The sequence below is a fragment of the Patagioenas fasciata genome, chromosome 1, assembly GCF_037038585.1.
Source record: "Patagioenas fasciata isolate bPatFas1 chromosome 1, bPatFas1.hap1, whole genome shotgun sequence".
NCBI classification, from domain to species: domain Eukaryota; kingdom Metazoa; phylum Chordata; class Aves; order Columbiformes; family Columbidae; genus Patagioenas; species Patagioenas fasciata.
In genome coordinates, this window is record NC_092520.1 from 177,633,335 (window position 1) to 177,653,465 (window position 20,131).

Below are 20,131 nucleotides of genomic sequence, written 5' to 3' on the forward strand. Positions count from 1 at the left end.
TTTCCAGACTCTTAAAATGGTCCCATTCAAACAAGTATGAACAGGGAACCCAATGACAATGCTGCAGAGGTTTCTTAAGCACATCCAAAAACTGCGAACATATGCCTGTTAGTCTTCCTTTCACACCCCTGTTTCTACTCACAGTGTTCCTCTCTGCCATTATTACCCTCTATCCAACTGTAACAGAATGCTACAGCATTCCGATGGTAGAGTAAAAATAATGAGAAACTCGGTTCCAGTAAAATCATGTCAGGTCTCTGAGGAAAATACGAGAAGGGCTGATGAGTGTTCTTATCTACCAGCAAGTATATTTCCACGAGACACAATTTTAAGTCCTTTTTCCATCACCCTCCTGTGAAAGTCTTTATCTAGTCTCAAGTTTCCCTCTCCTAATCTAAACTGGATTCAAGTCAGCACTAAATGCTAACCTAAAAGGTACTCCACTCACAAAACACCCGTTACAGAATGGCAAGAGGCTCTGAAGGAATGGAAAAATGCCACTGCCAAGAGCTGTATACATGTTGATCAGCTAGGCCCCAGAACCTGATTAATTTAAAGAAACAACCAGAAGGGAGAAGGAATTAAAATGCACACACAGAAAGACATCTTAACTTGTTTTGAGTTAACTTAAAAATAAATGGCGACAAAATATTTCAGACATCCCTACTGATAACTTCGCTCATCAGTGTTTTTCTAAAGACATCATAGCAGAAGATGTCATCTGAATAGTCATCAGAAGATTTTGTTCTTTGAAGTCCAAATTTTAACAACCAAGTGAAGCCTAACACTGGAGAGTGCTAAAATAAGAAAAATTCTGAAGATTTAACTTGCTGACATCAAACAATTGTCTTTGAAGAATTTGTAAACAAGGAAAGTCAAGAATTTTGTAGTCACAAGCTGACGTTATAAGGACTAGCTTAACACATATGTTGTATTTAACAAGTTCTTAAATGCCTTTATTATTCCTCACTGCCACATCTCACCACAGTAATAAGTAATACTAGTAGCAAGCACCAATAGCAGTACTAGCAAGCTTGTACCATCCACAGTTTGTCCTTAGTGCAAACAACACTAAAACACTGTAAACTTGTAGTTTCTTATCAGTTTCACAGGAACAACAGGAAAAAAAGGTGCTCTAACCACCTTACCATTGACAGATTGCCATAAAGTCCAGGAGATGGTAGAAGCAGAGGCAATTTCCCTCCTGTTCCCAGGATGGCAGACATATCTGATGACTTCATGGAGCTTCGAGTTAGTGTAGTACCTGAAAGAGAGAGCGCCTTTTCTGAAAAGAAAAAGTAAAGCCACTATGCTTTATCAAGGAGCTCCAAAGGAACTCTTACAACAGATATTGAAGTATTCATGAAATCCTGCTCAGTCATAGAAGAAATGGACAAAACAACCTGATAGAGAAGTAACTTGCTCCTGTCCATCTTCATTTTCCTTTCATCAAAAGGCTTGTACCAAACCCACAAATGCCAATTATAAAAGAAAAACAAGTCTTAGGCCAAACAACACTTAGAAATAAGGAGGGTAATTACCAATAATGGAACTTCATAATCTTCACATCTGATTACGCTCAAGTTATATAAACACCCTACTGACCAAGTCTGGAGCATACTCAAGCCCTAGTCTCTCAAGCAGAGCATGTATAAATATAAAGACAAAGCCTATCGTCATTTCAATTCCTCCTCAAGACCAGCAGCATTCCTGATAGAAGTATGAAACCAGGCTGAAGCTGAGTGTGTATGTGCACCAAATACGTGACACACCTTCACTAGAGTTCACTGGTAAACACACACCATGACCACAAACAGCAATACATCTTCATTTGCTCTTTTTTGGAAATTGGTCTCCAAACCCTTGAAGTAAAAGGCAACCACAAGTCTGCTCTACCAGACACTACATCTGCTCCGGATACTCCTGCACATTGGTGGCTAGCGTTCCCAGGAATATTTGACTCATGTTAAAAACAGTGACATTGCTTTGCAAGACAATAAATGCCATATCTTATGACAACAGGGAGCCCCACCACAACAGACCTTCAGACAGCCCAAACACTGCAGAATTTGCATCAAGACAGTGGCTGCTTTGGTCCCCTTATCAAAAATAAACAGCTTGTGAAGCCATCTAAAAACATTGGTTGCATCAAGACTGTGACAGCCAAACCAGGAGCTTTGTCAACAGTGGTAAAGAGGGAATGACACATAGTCCCAAGGTTTTGTTTACAAATTTGGAGAGTGAAGGGGTTGTATAACCCTCAGCAGCAGCTCTTGATAACAAGACAGCTTCAGTCAGCATTGAGATAATTTATTTTTCCTATTGGACTTGAGGACTGCTAGAATCAGAGGCAAAGATTTCTACCTACAATAGCATATACGACCACAAACTACAGAGCATGTCCAGGATGCCAGACACTATCCAGGTCGGAAGAAGATCAAATGCCTATGGTACTTTTTTTTCAGTGACTGAGGTAAACAGAACTCTCTTGGAATTCCCCCGGTCCTGAAAATCACCAGTAGTGTATCTCATCAGATCTCTGACACCTTCAAATTAGAAAGGGGCAAGATCATTGCAAACAGGCACATAAAAAGTGGAAGGCTTCATATCAATAGGTAGATTTGGTTTTCCATGCATAACTTTTACACAGATGGAGAAAGCTGAAGAACTAAAGGTTTCTGTCCTTGTATTAGCACATATCTTGAATCACCACAAATTTTCCCTAAACTCTTGAGATGTGAAAGTCAGGCATATGGAAGATCAAAGAGATAAATCAATTTCCAATCTGTAGAGACAGAATTATGGCTACTAACATTAACAGTCTGACTCTGAAGTTGTAGATCAAAGCATTTAAATGTTAATAGGTCATCCTTCCCCTCTCCCTGGCACCAGAAAGTAACTGCTATAACCCCCCCCACATATATGACACAACACACTCCAGGATTAGGAATTTGTGGGATGGCAGAAAATCACTACGTTCTATAATCCTCAAATACAGTTTCTAATATCCCCAAATCCACAGTTAGGAGCAAAAAACCTCATTCTCAAGAAGGGAGATAATGGATGCAGTTCATCTGAACACTTCAAATGTTCCACTGTAGGAATAGGACTGTACAAGAGGAACAGAAACAGAAGTGAAAACACCAATGCATTGTTTGTTGCATAATATTCAGACAGTTCGAAAGAGGAGCAGCTCTAGCCTATGTAGCAGATGACACTTATGACTCAGAAAATCTGTACAAAACAGCGGCAGAGGTAAAACAGAAGCAAGCCAGGAAGCCAAGGAGAAATGCAGGGTTGTAAGGAAGAAGCGCAACAGTCTTTGGACATGCAGGCACGTCAAACAGTAAACCTTTTGAAAGGAGTGCCTGCCCACTCCTAATGCTGCTTGAATGAAGTGTATCACAAATCATAGCCACACATGTGGATAATTGTCAGCTGTGTTTAGGGAAGCTTGCAGAGAGAATAATTATTAAGAAATGAAGTCTGTCAAAAAACAGATGGTAGGTTTACAGAATATATGCTGTCTAGTAACATCTCCTGATGTAACATCTCTATGATGACCAAGTCATGCAAATGAACAGAACTGCTCAACATTAAACCTTCTTGATCAGAGTATTTTGCATCTGTGACCTCTACTTTCAACTGACTCTGTATTTTCGGGGGCAGCTGCTGTACAAGCAAACTGTATGCTACCTCTTACTGGAATTTTGTACTGCTGAACCTTCTGAAAATGGATAGAAACTTCACAGTGACAAAATCATGGCAAGCTGCTGGATCAACATTCTAATGGAAATAAAGATCTTCACTGATGAGAGATAATGGTCAAGATAGTATGAACATGTTCCAATTTGAAGATAAAAGTGAGAAAAAAGCTACTTGATTTTGAAGTGCTCTCTGACCATCACAGTATGACACACAACGCTTCTCTCTTAAAAAAAACTAACACATCACCCATCTACAAGCGGTCCTGAAAGGAGGATGTGGAGCAGCAGAAGGTACAACTATCCTCTTGGAGCTTGCTGGAAAGCACACTGACTAAATGACAATGAAAAACAGGAATCCCTTATATAACTGTCTGAACGACAACAAAATAGAGACTACAAGAAGAGACTGACAGAGGAAAGGGGGGTAAACCCTGGTGATGACATGGAAATGTGAGGAATGGACGTTTCCTCACTTCAGCCACAACTAGTGACGGTGGCTCTAAGAGGATTACAGACCTTTTCACAGTATGTTTAGTGTCAAGTCAACACTAAGAACAACTTGCTGGTTCATTGTGAGAGCTGTCAGTGCTGACACACGAGTAGCTCATGCTGGAGAAGAAGGCTGATGCTATCAGCATTTATCTTTGCTGCTGGCTGCAAAAAGAGAAGCCACTAGATATTACCCTAAATGAGATGAACCAGAGGCTACACAGAACTTGCCAGGAACCCTCTCTGGAACATGGTATCTTTGCACCAGTGCCAGTTTGGGAATAACCCCCAACACACCCCTAGTACAGGTCAGATGATGGAAAATACAGGGGCTGAGATTGGAATGTTTCAGGGCAGCCTGCCCCTAGCCACCATGTGTGGTTCCACAGCCCTTCTGCGAGATGTACTGTCTAATTTCTCCTGCTAGCAGAGAGGGAAATAATTTACTGAGGCAAATAATAAATACACCTGGTAGAAAGGTCAGCATCAGATTTAACCTGCCACAAAGAAAAAGGATGGAAAAAATACCTGAAGAGACTTTACATGACAGACACTATACAACAGACAATCTTGAAGAATTAAAACCTCCTGCAAAACCCAAGGAAGGCTGCAGAAAAGAAGGAAACAACAACCTAGACTGCTGACTAGTAAGGCAAGAATCAGTTTCAACATGGTACATCAGAGAAACTGAAATGATATTGGACATACTCTTGTGCCAAACAAAGAAAATGAAGCTCTAGCACCCTCTAAAAAACTGAAAGGCAAAAATCCATTGACATTCAGCAACAGCATACATATATAACATAAGAACATATATATTGACTGCTACTAGATTTTTTTTCATATTTATAAATGTATTTAACTTCAGAATCACAGAATCACCAAGTAATTGAGGTTGGAAGGAATCTCTGGACGATCACCTGTTCCAACCCACCCTGCCCAAACTAGTGCCAACTAGAAAAGGTTGCTCGGGACCTCATCCAGTCAGCTTTGGTTATCTCCAAGGACAAAGACTCCACAGACCATGCGGGCAATCAGATCTAGTATTCAACCACCCTTACAGTAAAATAAGTTTTTTATTATGTTTAAACAGAATTCCATGTATATCCTGTTCTGCCTGTGTCTTTTCACTGGGCACCACCAAGAAGAGCCTGGCCATATTTTCACTCTCTCTCATCAGGTATTTATATATACATTGACAAGATCCCCTCAAGCCTTCTCTTTCCCAGACTAAACACAATCCCAGCTCTTCTCAGTCTTCCCTCATATGTCAAATGCTCCAATCCCCTCATCAACTTTCTTGCCCTTTATTGGACCCACTAAAGTGCATCCATGTCTTTCTCCTTATGAATTGTTATAAATTATGAAGTCCGAGCATAATATTCCTTTAACTAAATACTACAGAAAATAGTCTTACCTGGCTGGCGAAGTAATGAATTAGGAGTTCGGGAAATCAACTGTCCTCTGGGCGTTATGTTTCCAATAGTGTCATCCAGAGATGTAAGAACTGATTAATAACAAGTTAAGAAACAGTCTCCTAAACATGCTTTCGGGTCTATGCAAAATGATTGTGAATACTTGGAAAGGGAAAACAATTTGCTGTAGCTCAAATATTATGAAGATTACACATCTTGTCTTTCAGACTAAAGCAGAAAGTCCCATTCATAAATCTGAATTACGTCACAAAACGTTTCACCAAAAGCTTAAAAGCTAGAGGGCTAAAAGGGATGCTGCAAAGTTCAGAAATATGAGCACAACAGGTCTGGGACTCCTCATTGCTCATAACTGCTCAGATCAAAGAGAATACTTCTGCCCACGAGGAGCTTCCTTACACTACATAAACCATAAAAAGAAAATCTGAGGCTGAATCCTCTCTCAGTTCCAGGATGCTGATGGCTTTAACAAAAGCCTCTGTTTCTCTGCTTTGCTTCTTCCTGGCAGCTACTAGGGTCAGTGCTCTAGGTATGGTTTACTAAGAAGCAGTGGTGTAAAAGTTTCGATATCCTACTTTATGTCAGTATCCTATGTTATGTCAGTGTCCAAGATCACGACTCTTAGGGGCAATATAATCAGGGCAAATATCTCCCTAGTCTTATTCTGCTTGCAAAAAGCAACAGGACAAGCAAATGTACTGGATTCCTTTGCTATCATAACCAGAAAATACCATTGTATTAGCTGTCAAATTACACACTATTCTTTTCTTATTGTAACTAAGTGGTGAGAAAAAAATCTGTAGAAATACGAATATATGTCTGTGCACTCCTCTTGCTATTACTGTGGACGGAAAGTTAAGACACACTGAACAATCACAATACTCTGGATAACATAATACATGCAAAAGAGCATAAAACCATAAAATGGAGTGAATAAAACTTCTATTTTGCAAAAACTCAGAGATGGAGTTAGCTATGGCTGATACAGTTCTCTGAGCTGATGTCAACCTGAGTTCATAAGACCATAAAAACTGTCAAAAACCCCACACTACACAAATGTGACGGCACAAGTTTAGGACGTAGGCAATGCAACATCCCTGCAAATATATTTAGCCCACAATCAAAATAATCAATCTAATTGTACTCAAGAACTGATCAAAAAAGCATTTCAACAATCTCTTACTTCCCCTGAAGTCCAATGAATAACCTGTTCTGAACCATCACTAGAACAGCTTTGACATGTTTTGAGACAACAATGGGGGGAAAAGGATCGGGGGAGAAAACTCCATTTAGAGGAAATACTATTCTGTGAAAAGGCAAAGAATTGCATCTTTTGGCTCACTCCTAAGTTCTGCTGTAAAGGCCAAGTAATGTACAATGCTGCTGAACACAGAGTATTTTTCTAAATTAAACTCATCCAGATTTCCTAGTCATATTTTCAGTCATTCATTAATAGCCCTCTCTACTAATTTTTAGATATTGCAATCACAACTTTGTTTTTGAGCTTTTCTCCTTCTTAATGCATGAAAATAGCACACAGAATACAGGCTACAGAAGGGGAAAATATGACAGTTCAATAGGAGAATTTTGACTGCAGAATACCTCACAAATCAGATAAGAATTTCACATTGTATTCACACATTCCTCACTTTAAACAGGTATAAAACAAAGAGTAACTTACTGTATATCTGAAAACCATTCTCAACATGCTCAAAATCAAAGCATTGGTAAAACTACACACACACCTCATGAGCACACCAAGCAATGATTAAAGAGAAAATAAAAAAACCTTTACAGAAAAAGGATACTAGAAACTCTTTTCTGAGAGCTTTGCTTCCATCCAGGTCTGGCCATCTCTGCATCATGGGGGGGTGACATGTCTTCAAAAACATTTCTAGAGAACAGCAACATAGAAACAATGTAAGCAAGTGAATCCAAGGAGAACATAAAAGGTTTTTTTTTGTTGCTTCAAGTAACTCCACAACTGGGAAACTTATTAAAAAAAAAAAAAAAAAAGAAAAGCTAGTAAGAGATGCAACAGTACGAAATTCAATTGTGAACTGAAAAATTCAACTGAAAGAATGCCATGGTTTCACGATTTTCTTTTTCTTCAGATACACAAAATAACCACAGACTGAGAAACTTCACCTGTCTCGCATAAAAGGAAAATACAGTTACCGATCACTAAAAGGCAAAGGACGAGCCACAGGTGGCCTGTGAAGGCCGCAGCTGTGCCTGCCCCAGCAGGTCCGTCTGCAGAGCACCCTGCAGAGGCCCGGCTCAATGAGTCCTGCGTAATTAACAACGTCAGTTTAATCTACAGGTGTATTCCAGAAGAGATCAAGCAGAGTTAAAGCTCCCGGTGACAGAAAAGCCCGCGATACCCCTCAGAAACTCCTCAGGCATCGCTGCGGTTTCCAGCCCGCAGTGCGAGCGCAGCACCAGGGCTGCGCCGGGTCGGGTCGGGTCAGCTCAGCGCACACCACACCCGCGGGGACCCGGGGCGCCCCGCCGGCCGATCCCCCACCCTCTCACCGCTCCATGGCTGCCTCCGACCCGGGCTCCGGGCTTCAGCCTTCCGGGCTCCAGCCTTCCCGCCTCCGCTTGCGCCGGCCCGGAAGGAGACGGGCCAGCTTCCGCCCGCGCCGGGCGAGGCCCCGCACTGCGCCTGCGCCGCTGCGGGCGCCGCGCTCCCGCAGCCGGGGATGCGCAGGGGCGGGCAGCTGTGAGTGGGCACGGCCGGTAGCCCGGGCCTGGGGAACGGCGGCCGGGGAGCCGTGTCAGGCAGCCGGGAAGGCAGAGCCGGCCCGCGGGGGAGGTGAGGGGGTGGCAGGCAGAGCTGCCTTCGCTGTCCGGGAAAATGTCGCTCTGCTTTGTCAGTTCCCGGGCCCTTGGCTTTGTCGAAACGAGGCTGTTCTCTCTGCTTCACAGACTCGTTCCTGTTTCTCTTCCCGTTCCTCCCAGTGTAACGCAGATCCTGGCGCCAAGAGGTGAAGTTGTAACCGCCATGTGGGGCCACTCGGCCCTTCTCTGGCTGGACAAAGTAACAAAGTTCCCAAACTGCTGCTCCCATTCCTCCCCCAAATGGATCCTTTGCTTTTTCAACCACAGGAAAATACCATTACTGCTGCAGCAGTGGAAGTGAGTGGGTGCTACTTCCAGTTCATTTACTTGCACCCTGTGCAATGAAAACGGCCCAAACTGCATTTTCAGCGGACTGACAAGTTCCGAAAAACTTGCGAGTACTCAGGTGTATTTGGGGCTACAGGAGGTACTTTGTGTGTATTAAGCATTTAAATTTGTCATACAGAAGGATGCATCTGGAAAAAAAAAATAAAAGCAAAAAAAGCTAAGACAATAATACAAAGTCCTATAGGCTGCTTAAGATGCCCATGAAATGCCATGGCACCCAGGCTGGGTGTCCCAGTGAAGCTGCTGGAGAGCCTGACCTCAGGTGGCTTCACCAGAAGAAGAAAGCTGAGGAGCCTGATGAAGGCTGGGTGTGCAAGACCCTTAGAGAGTAGATTAGTCACCCAGGAAATCTAGTTTTGGATTAAAATAAAAAATAAAAAAATTAAGTTAGTCTACCTGATAGAAGGACATAATGAACACACCAATGAAGGCAACAACCTTCATTATAGCAGAAAACTAAAAGAAGGTTGAAAGGACTATTCTAATTCAGTACTACGTATTTAATAGACTCTACCTGTCAACACATCCTTACAAAACAGTGTAGCGTTATTGTCCCTGTAGTGCAGTGGGAAATTCAAACAGAGTAATGCACAAATTAGTATCTGGTTCAATTCTTTGCCAACAGCTCAAGTTCTCAGGGTGGCCTTTTCTCATGGCAGAGAAGTGTTAACAAATGAGAGATGCAATGACAGAGAAAATGCTTCCTTTGCATTTATTCAAAGCAATGACATGAAAAGAAAGCAAAAGAAATAAAGCTGAGGAGAAATTAAAAGCATAACATACTGGTTTGGGTTTTTTTGTTTGTATGTTGATTGGGGGCTTTGTGGTTTTTGTTTGTGGTTTGAAGTTTTTTGTGTATGTGTTGTGTTTTTCTTTGTGTTTTGTATTTTTTTTTTCTAATTAAAAACTCAAACAAACAAACTGTAAAATAAAAAATATTTGAGCCTCGTGAGAGAACTTCTTGTATTAACCACTTAAACGCAGGCTGGGAGAGCACCTTAGAGGCTTCAAGCTGGCTCCAGTAATGGTGCAAGAGAGGGAAACGGTGTTTTCTGGCAGTATTTTTTGACTGGCATCCTACTTCATGTTTATCCAACAGGAGGGAAAGAGGAGGGAAAAAAGAGAAAAACAGAACTGGAAGTCTCATGCAAGCATCTTGCATTTCCAAGAAACAAGAGGGAATGCAATTTTTCTTTACCATGACATAAGGGACTCTGAATTTAAATTAAAAACTCATCTTAAGTTTCACATGTTTGCATCAGCACCGACCTAAACCACAGCGATTTTGTCAGAATCTCACAAGTGGTGGTAACGCTCTGTACTTAGAGGCAGGACAAGCAAAGACAACCCAGCTGGTAGCACAACTAACACAAACATGCAGGTTTATCGCCGATGCCCAGGATTCTTCTGCTGCTTACTACCTCAGGGTTTACAGGATGTGCTAGGTTAACGTTCAGGATATACTAGATTAAAATTAAGCAGATTAACTCAAATTACCCTTACAAAATATGTTTAAATATAGACAGCTCACAAATTAAATGAATTCCCCATATGCATTGTGAAGCTGCAAACACGACACCTGCGTATACAAAATTCTAGTCTTAATTCAGAACTATTGAAAGCAAGAGGATGGCCAAGTTCCTGGGTAAAGTGTGACAGCAGCACAACTGCATTCAGTACCAAAAAAAAAAAAAAAAATGGAACCTGAACTATGCGTTGCCTTTTTGTAAGAGAAGGAACAAAGCTCATGTTTTAGCCCATCTTCTCTTTGTTGAAACACATTCCTGGAAGAGTGTGATATTTCACTTTATAAAGTTTAAATGTAAGGATTTTTTTTTTTTTTTTTTTAACCAAGCTCAATAATTTCACTGAAGTGTTTCTGTGCTTGCTTAGTATTAAAACACCTGTGTTGACTCGCAAATTAACATCTTCTGGTGCTCCTACCCTGAACAAATTGATCCCCATGCATACTCCTATTGAGGAAGCTCAGCTAAACCCTTCTTATTAAAAAGGAAAAATAAAGAGATGAATTTGTAACTGTAATTTTATTTGTGTCTGAAAATCATGACCGTAATGCCAAGGGGTCTTTGTTGCATTGAGGACATCACAAGCAGTAAACCCAATTTATGAGAGCTGGTATTTCACAAATAGATTTTTGTACTTCGTGCAGGAGTGAAGTTACTGACTCCTCCCTGCTAGATTTAGAAGGTAAAAATGCCACAGAATATGAAAAAGCAAAGTATGCTGATCAAAGAAGGGACTATAACCACCACTATAATTTAACTCTGTATCCAGTATTGCAGACATGCCCCCTCCCTGCAAGTTTATGTTAGCCAAAAGAAATTACATTAATTAATTAGAAATTACAGTGTCTTTCAAATGAAGTAGCTCAGCCCAGCCACAACCTCAAAGAAAAAAATAAAATCCTGGTGGCAGTGAACTTTTTTGAAACAATGAACCTGTAGAGCTTGTTGGTCCGCAGGAGTAATATTTCTCGAGGCTGAAATGAGTACAGTGGAATTATGAAGACATTCCTTTCCCCATTCACTAATCTCTCCCTAAAGAATATCTCATTGAAAACAGGAAGCAGCCACCCTCTTGATGATTCAAAATTCTGAAAATAAACGGTTTTGGAGGGTATTCAAAAAGTAAAAGAAAAAAAACAAGAAAAGCTACATTTATCTGTTGTTTGAACCTCTGATATTGCAACACGGGGAACAAAATCAAGACTACAAAACAGCTTTGCTTATAGTTCTACATAACTATAGTTCTCTGCTTATAGTACTACAAATGTAACAAGTTTGTAACAAATTTAAGTATCATTCCAAAGTTTTACTTTCTACGACAGATAAGTTAAATTCCGGGTTTTAAGAATCTTTAAACTGTTCATAAACCTTCCAAAGAAAAATATAAGGTGTTCGAGACTCAGAAATAAGAACCTAATTTAAGTGCTCTGCTTCTCTAATGCAAGAACTAGATAAAACTGCATTTTGTTACGTATTTGAGCAACTTTTTCTTTGTTTCTATTTTCCTCCCCATACATGGGCAAAAATAAAAGCTATAAATTGAAGTACAACCTAATGCTGTTGGGACAGCAGTTTAACACTGGGCAAAAAGCTTTCTGTCTATGCAAATGCTTGGCTATATCTTCGTATTACAATTCAAAAAGTAAGTGTTGCAGACAACTGTATATTAACCACTATTTTGGACCATTCACATCTAGAAATAACTTTCTATTGTTGATATGTCTAAACTGAAGTCTATCTAGAATTAGTACAGTATCATGGCAAAATTTCTCCCCATCTAAGTTTTCCCCAAACTGGCAAAGATTAGAAAACTTTGGAAAAAAAACCCATCAAGTTTGATTCATCCGTAGTTTAGCATTTTACAAGAAGAAAATCCTCATCTTCTGCATTCACCCACAAGGAAACAGTAACTCTCGTTACACCAGAAAAGGAGAAAAAATGCACAGTTTAATCCAAATTCCAGCAGGATTCTTCTCCCACCTCCACTTTCTAGCGTCACAGCATCAGTACATATTATGAAACAAATTCTACAATACTTTTCCAGAAGTTACGTTCTCTTATGCAGAAGAGCAATACTACTTTGAGTTTACAGTGCATTTGTTTGGGCATCTGAAAACATCTTGCAAAAACTCAAAATATTTTTGTAAGTTATGCAAGTAGACATTCATTTCACGGAATAACTTGAGAATGAAATAGGGCATTAGTAACAAAGTAAGGTCTAAGAAAAATTTATACTGCAAGGAAAGAAGAATCCTAATAGGAAGAGTGCAATTCCATTAAATACTACTTCTATATTTCAGGACATAAACATTACTTTTTCCGTAGAAAGCTCAGACATTTAAATACTGACATATACCAATTTCAGATTAGGGTGGAAATAGAGCAGTCACAGCCCTTGTGTGCACTGTAAGCATAAGCTAACTTTACAAGCAGTAATACATGGGTATTAACACTGAATTTGGAAAGTTACTGCATTAGTTCTCAAAATTTCAATTATGCATGTTTCCATCTGAAGCTTTATGAGAAGTGTTCTGTTCCTGTACAAGTAGTTCAAGCGTGAACTTTTAAGCACCGGTACACAAAGCATTTATCATGAAGATATGTAAAAGTTTGTTCAAAAATTTCAGCAGACAGGATTCTTTTCTAGAAGTGGTGACTGCTTACATAGTTTCAGTTCCTGTGGGGAACTGGATGCTCACTTCCTCAGTGGGAACAGCTCCTTATGCCGCAATTACTTGGATATGAAGAAAATTCTTTCATGTGTTTTTCCTTAGGCTTCATGTTCATCACTTCCTCAGCATTATTTTGTCATGCATCTTCCCTCTAACAACTGGGACGGGACACTGCTCCCTTGAAGCCTGCCTAAGTTTTCAAGGAGAAAAAGACTTTTTTAGGTATTACCTGGGTGATGTGTTGATTTTACAAATCTGCCCTAAGTTCCAACTATAAGGGTGCAAAAGTGTATTTCACTTTTTTAGCACAATCTTTAGATGTTAAAACCAGGAGTTCCTAAAAATTTTATGTTCCTGGGGCTTGACTAAACCGACTACCTCCAGTGCTGAGAAACTGTGCATTTGCTATTCCACAGAGCAACCAAGAATGCTTCAGTACAGAGCTGTCAGGACACAGCCTGATGTTCCCTGTCAGCAATACTCCTTGGCTGGACATGGAGACCAGACCAGGGCCCCCACTCTGTCATTATCAAAGAGTTTTCTTTCCCTCCTACCCAGTGCCATCTGTACGGCTGCCTGGAAAAAGAAACACATTAAGAACAACACAGAAAAGGACAATTGGGACATAAGACCCAAATAAGCAGATCTTGAACAGAATGAAAAATACTGATTAGCTCATCAAGGATGAAGGTATCTAGTGAAAAAGGAACTAGAGCATCCAGTGCTCCAGTCTCATCTTCTCTGTGGACCAATTGGGATGCAGAAAGTGCCAAACGAGATGCTTACAGGGATCATCAACCACATGCTCTGTTTTCTAATGATAAATGAAAAGGAACTTCAGCCTTAACTCTGACTCTGCACAGTGAAAGAGTGTATTACCCTCTATTAAACCATGGTGATGACTGATGAAATTACCAGTAGGAAGGATCAGCTGGGCTCCTTAATTCACTCTGGGCAACATAAACCATCTCCAAGCTTACTGGTATTAGCTAACCTTCTCTGATTGAATTTGCAGGAATGGAATAGAACAAGCTCTGATAATTCTGTGCCAGAGAAACAGGAGGTACCAAGTTATTTGGGTGCAACATTAATTTTTGGGAGCACAGCCAAGATCAGGAAATCATCTGCAGTCCATGCATTCCACTTTACAGTCCAACAGTGTTAAACAGATATTTAGTCTGCAAAACTCTATACTCAAGAGTGCTCTTCTGCAGATTTCCTTGAAACCAAACAAATATGGTTTAATCATGCAAAAAAATTGTATTTTCTCCCGAGATTTTTTTTTTTCAGCTACACTAAGTCAATTTGAACAATTAATTCTTCCTGGAAAGAAGGAAAATAGCAGGCAACATTGTTTTAAGTTTCCAAAACAGCCACTGATAGTCTGACCTTCGAAGAGATATTTTTCTGTTAGACTCTCCCTTACATTAGAACTTGGAATATTCCAAATCCAAAACTGGAAGTGGAATTTCATTCAGTCAGAAATTTACCCACCCTAACACATGGGATGCTATTAGAAGAGATGTTTATGGTATGTATTTGTCAGAAGACAAAATCATAATGGTTCCTTTTTGTCCTAAGATGTATGAATCTGCACAGTGTAAGAGATGTAAAAATCAATATTTACCAGCACTACTAAAACACAAAGCATTCAAGTAGTATTTAACTGTAATGCAAGCCCTTGCATGGCAATCCAAATTTATTGAACTACTGATGCTAAGTCATACAAAATTGCACCACTTTAATTAAGGCTTTTAGTTTACATTTGGCCACCTCAAAGCAGTTGTAACATTAGGTTGGTCAATTTAAATACTGTGGCTCCCTGTTGGATATACACACAATCTTTACACCCAAACGTTAATGCATACAAAGCAACAAGGCATTGTTAAATAAATCAGCAAAAGTTAATTACTGCAACTTAGGCCCTGTGACCAATTACACATGATTAAAATTACTTCCCACATTCACATCCACAGTACTCTTCCACCATTTAACATCTCAACCAAAACGTTACACATGTAAAACAATCACTAACAGGCAAAAGTACTAAACCTGTATATTTGGTATTGCAAATACATTTATGCATGAGCAAGCAAGGGAATTCACAGTGAGAATCTACAGCTGCAGAAGCCCGAAAATGATTTACAAAAAATTGTTAAATCATTAAAAAATCGTTTTAAAATATACACTTCTTGTTGTAGACCCCCACTGTACACACAACTATAAACATTGTTCCCTATGTAAACAAGGAAAAGGAAACATACAATAAAAGGTTGAAAAGTCTGGACATTTCCTTCCCAACAGATATTAAAGGCCATGTCTTTAGTCAGACGTTATACTGAAAGGACTCTTAAAGACTAGGTCACTGTCTCCACAGGTTTTTCCTAAAATTAAAAAACTATATAGCTGTTGTGTTAATCAAAGCGCTTTTGTACAATACGATGATGATGATCCTGTATTTCTTTAAAAAAGTTACAATAAGCTACAAATACCGATGAAGCAAAGTTATCTGGAGTAGTCTATATAGGAGCTCTTTGGACTTTCTTTTATTATGCTAAAATAGTGGTGCTTTTAGGATTTACATTATTGTACTCTCCAATAGAAAGTGGGGATTGTTGAAGTATACAGTACACAGTTTTCATACATGTACAACATTGGAGGATGAACAATGTCTCTTATCAGTAATACTGGATGTAGGCTCTGGTTTTACCAGTTGCATACACTTAGAATATTTATAAGTAAAAATCTCTCGTGACACTGGAAAGTGATTAGAATGTGCAAACTGATGTAGTAGCTTTCATCCATTTCTTAAAGGGTACCACCACAGGAAAGTCCATTTAAGATGTTGGTAGGTTTAATAAAGTTGGAATGCTGGCACTGTTGAATTGGGCAACAGTTCTTCAGACCTGTAACAACAAAACAAGAGGTTAGTATTAATAACTATTTGTCATTGCTCTTTAGTTAAAAGAACTAAAGCAGAAATTAGCACAGTTCTTTGCAAACAGAACATAACCGTAGCACTTCTTTTTAGTAGATACGATTTCTACTGTACACACAAATAACAGACTATCTCAATTAGTAAAACTGAATTAGGATACATATGGTAATCCCAGCTGAACTGTGGAAGTAAGTATTTGATGGGTGGGACTAGTTCTGCTTACACTATGACAGTTCCAGCAACTTCAAAAACAAAAACACATTTGGAGGATCAAAGCTCCTGAATCAACAGCCCTGATGAGGAACTGCAGCAGCCACTTCTGCCATCCTCAGTTAGTGCTTTTGGAGCCCTCTAAGTTTAACTTCGAACTGATACAAATGAAGAAAGTTTTAAAAAGAGTTGAACATGGCACTATCTACATATTAATAAAAGCCTGCAATTTATGGTTCTACCAGGATCCTCCAGTATATCAAACAGGTCTATCAGATGACAAAATAATGGATCATAGTACTGAAGTACCTGAACCACCACAGGCCCAGTAAAATTGAAGGGAATTGAGAAAAACAGACAACTTGCCTGATGTCAGGTCAATCAAGATAAACCTTTGCCATCCTAAGGCTCAGAGGTAGAAAGGGGGAAACAACCTGCCCAGGAACAAGTTGCAGAAGAATTCATGCCTGCTGACTGCCTTCTGAAAAGGCTTGCTAAGGAGCAGGCCGCAGCTTGCTTGAGCCTTCAGCATCATTTTTAATGCATGGATTTAGTCATGCAGAACATTAGCCAACTGCCAATGAGTAAAAAAAATTGATCTAATAACCAATAGCTCCAGGTCAAATATTTGGAGTGTTACAATGATCACTTCACCGTTCTCTTCCAAATGTACTAATTACAATGTAGCCTATAAAATATCCATGTATTCCAAAGAAAGCAAGCCACATTCCTATGACATCATCCTCCTATGCAGGAGTTCAAAGCAAGAAGTGACATTTTAACATGCAATCTGCGATACTTTACAGTGTGCATTCCTGATAATTGAGCTCTTGCTCAGTTTATCAGATTTAAAAAAAAACCAAACCCTCTTGTTTCCAAAAGCTCAAGTTTTGAAGTATCAGAACAAACATCCTTAATTTGAGCACTACCAACACCTTGAAGCTTGAAAGAAAATTGATACTAGTGTGAACAGTATATCTTGCATACATTTATAGTTCTGACTTTGGAATAGCAAAATAAAGACCATAAAAATTTCTGTGATAATGTAAATCAAGAATTTTCAATGCTGTTCTGCATCAACAGCTACTACAGTTGTTTAGGTTTTTTTTGTTGTTCGTTTTCTAGAGAAAAGGTTTACCTGGCTCAGAGCTACAGTACAGCTATGTATTAAAGTAGCTGACATGATGACTTTTTGCGTGCTTTTCCAGGCACTGGAGTTTTTCTGTTAATTTGTCGCACAAGGTCATAAAAGATCTGCGAATATAGAAATCAGTTAGTTATTGGAATTAAGAGACTTCTCTCATAACCCTTGAATCTTCATACTTGCATACTCCAGAACCCCTGTAAATATTTAGTTATCACAAAGCCAGAAAGTTAAATTGTACACTTAATACCCATTTATTTTCTGTTTAAGATAATTGCCTGTCAAGCCTTTTCTACTTTCAATGAAGCAAACTGGAAAGACATCTATAATCTGCAGCTGTTAAGTCTCTGGGTCAAGTTTATCTGAACATGCATGATGTATGTCACAATGATCAACTACTATATGCTATTACTTTGCAATTTAGCACCAAGTTCAAGAAATAGGCCACAGCTTTCTCCCAACTCCAATCACTCCAAAGGTATTCTTTTAAAGAAAGCTTTAGTAAGTTTTTACTCCACATTTTCATGTTAACTCAAGCACACTGCACGATCTTTCGTATTCAAATGAGATCATGCTTTTCCAGATACTTTAAAAGTACTAAAGTCTAGAAAATTAATTCAGCAGCTTCTCTAGTACTACAGCATGACATAAGCGTAACGTTTCCTAGAAAAGTAATTCACGTAGGAGACTCACTCACACTTTGCATCTCCTAGACTTGTAATTGGAACATGATTTGGTTGAAAGGCTAATTTAAGACAACTCTACACACCACAATTAAACAGCATCTGTTTCATGCATAACTGACATTGTTCCAATTATTTCTGCATCTCCTAAATCCAGGAAGTCTTCATACTAAAGCCATTCTAACAGCTTCCTAAGCACTGGCTGCAAAGCAGCAAACATTCTAACGAAGGCTTTTAGCATTTGATGAAAGTTCTAGTTTATTAAACAGATGACTTTTATACAGTTAGGCTGATTAATCTGTATTTAAGAAAAACCGAATAGTTTCCAGAAATTCCCAACTAATTAAACACACACCACTCATTTTTAAAATCAGCTGTGCTTAAACCCACCATACGCATTTGATTACATGCAAGTCTTGCTCAGAGGCCCTTCCAACTTGACTGATGTTGCCAGCAATGTTTTCCAGAAGACACAATAAATTGCAGGGTTTATCATAATATTCAAGCTGTTCCAGAAATGTAAACACTAACACAACTTCTTTTTCTAAAAATTTTCGCATCCATTTCTTTATGCTGGCACCCCTACTGGATAAGGCTGCACATGCTATGGCAAGTCCCAAAAACACATGTGTTTTTGATCAGTCACCTAGCTCCTGCTAAATAAATAAGTAGCTAGATAGAGAGGCTTTTGCCTCCCTTTTTCTTTACAGAGTACCTATTTAGGTCTCTTCTCTAATCAACTAATTTGGACAAAACCCTTAAGAGTTTTTGTCCTTACCACCTCAAATAAATTAATACCAAATAACTTGAATCCATCAGTTTTAAGGAGTTCACTCTCTTAAAGGTATTTTTTAAAAAATAAAAGTAGTCTAGCAGTGCATTCTCAGTGGATAGAGATTATATCAACTAGAGAATGTAACATGAAAAAAGTATTTATACCAAATTCATCTTAATACAATTTGAAAACTAATTATACTAAAATTAATATAATTTTTAAAGTCCTACATCAAAGCTAATTACATCCATTAGTAGAAGCATCTCACAAGTTCTCACAATAGTTTTGTCCATTATAGTGAATGCTATTAATAATTTTGTTTTTTTTTTTTTTCTTGATGGACTGTAATGTTTGGTTAACAGAATATAGTGTCCCATCCTCCTCTCCCTGCACCCTCCCCTACATGGGTAGTGTGCCTTACCTCGTTAACATTTATCTTTGATTTTGCAGAAGACTCTAGGAATGCACAGTTATTCCATTGCCTTGCTAGGTTCTGACCTTGTTCCTTTCCCACAACTCTTTCATCTTCCAAATCACACTTATTGCCAACCAGAATCATAGGCACCTAAAAACAATTCAATACCAGCAAAGAATTCATTAAAATTTTTGGAAGGCACAATGTAAACACACAAAAACCCTACCCGAATCCTTAGAGGATCCTGACCTTCTGGAATAATCAACCTCTGGTGTAACAGAGACTTAAGGTTACAGTTGTGTGAGACTTTAATCTTCAAAGCAAAGTGACTGCATTTTTGCCTGCTGTTTGGCAGGGCCGTGGGAGGAATGGTTTGAGGATTCAGTACACTGCCAACTGAGAAAATTTCACATCTTCTAGAAGACCTAATGAGATTTCATTTTTAGATGTTTAAGGCATCAAGAAGTCTACTGAAGAATCTGCTACAAGATCCTTACAATGTTCAGCAATCCTAGAAAAAGTGGGCTGTACTGGGCAGCATGATGAAGGACACTAAAGCTCCTTTCACCATTCCTCTGCTTCCAGCCTATCTGCACTCCTTTCAGCAACAGTTTGCCCAAAGTTCTTATTAGTAAGCTGATGCACACAGAGGAAAGAAACATGATAGGTTATCAAAATAACCACAGAAAACACTGAATTGACCCTTATGGCAAAAAAAAAGGCAATCATACAAAGCATAGCTTTTTTTTTTCTTCCCTCCTCCTCTCCTTTTTACTACTCAAAGGACATAGCTAAGTTTCTCCCAAGCTGAAGTGCTCAAAAAAAGGCTTACAATATTTTGATTGTTTAATTTCCTCCCACTGAGAAAGCAAGTCATGCCTAAGCTTTGGCACAGGAAAAACTTTATTACTTAGATACTATTTTTTTCAGATACATTTGTGATAATG

General features: G+C 39.1%; 2 protein-coding genes across 3 annotated transcripts in view; both read right to left on the bottom strand.

Moving 5' to 3' along the window:
• The window catches only part of NUP107 (nucleoporin 107), a 31,060-nt gene extending 22,785 nt beyond the window's left edge, over positions 1 to 8,275 (bottom strand). For both annotated transcript variants that reach the window (XM_065859759.2, XM_065859751.2), the window contains exons 1-4: positions 8,165 to 8,275; positions 7,438 to 7,523; positions 5,614 to 5,703; positions 1,149 to 1,264 (exon numbers count right to left, since the gene is read on the bottom strand). In XM_065859759.2, coding sequence (XP_065715831.1) covers positions 1,149 to 1,264; positions 5,614 to 5,703; positions 7,438 to 7,523; positions 8,165 to 8,172 — 300 coding nt within the window. In that variant the 5' untranslated portion in view covers positions 8,173 to 8,275. The remainder of the gene's footprint in view (positions 1 to 1,148; positions 1,265 to 5,613; positions 5,704 to 7,437; positions 7,524 to 8,164) is intronic.
• A 6,405-nt stretch (positions 8,276 to 14,680) lies between these two features.
• RAP1B (RAP1B, member of RAS oncogene family) overlaps positions 14,681 to 20,131 on the bottom strand; it is a 30,667-nt gene continuing 25,216 nt past the window's right edge. Inside the window, exons 6-8 of the mRNA XM_065836675.2 lie at positions 19,191 to 19,334; positions 17,306 to 17,421; positions 14,681 to 15,925 (exon numbers count right to left, since the gene is read on the bottom strand). Of these exons, the coding sequence (XP_065692747.1) occupies positions 17,335 to 17,421; positions 19,191 to 19,334 (231 nt within the window). The 3' untranslated portion in view covers positions 14,681 to 15,925; positions 17,306 to 17,334. The remainder of the gene's footprint in view (positions 15,926 to 17,305; positions 17,422 to 19,190; positions 19,335 to 20,131) is intronic.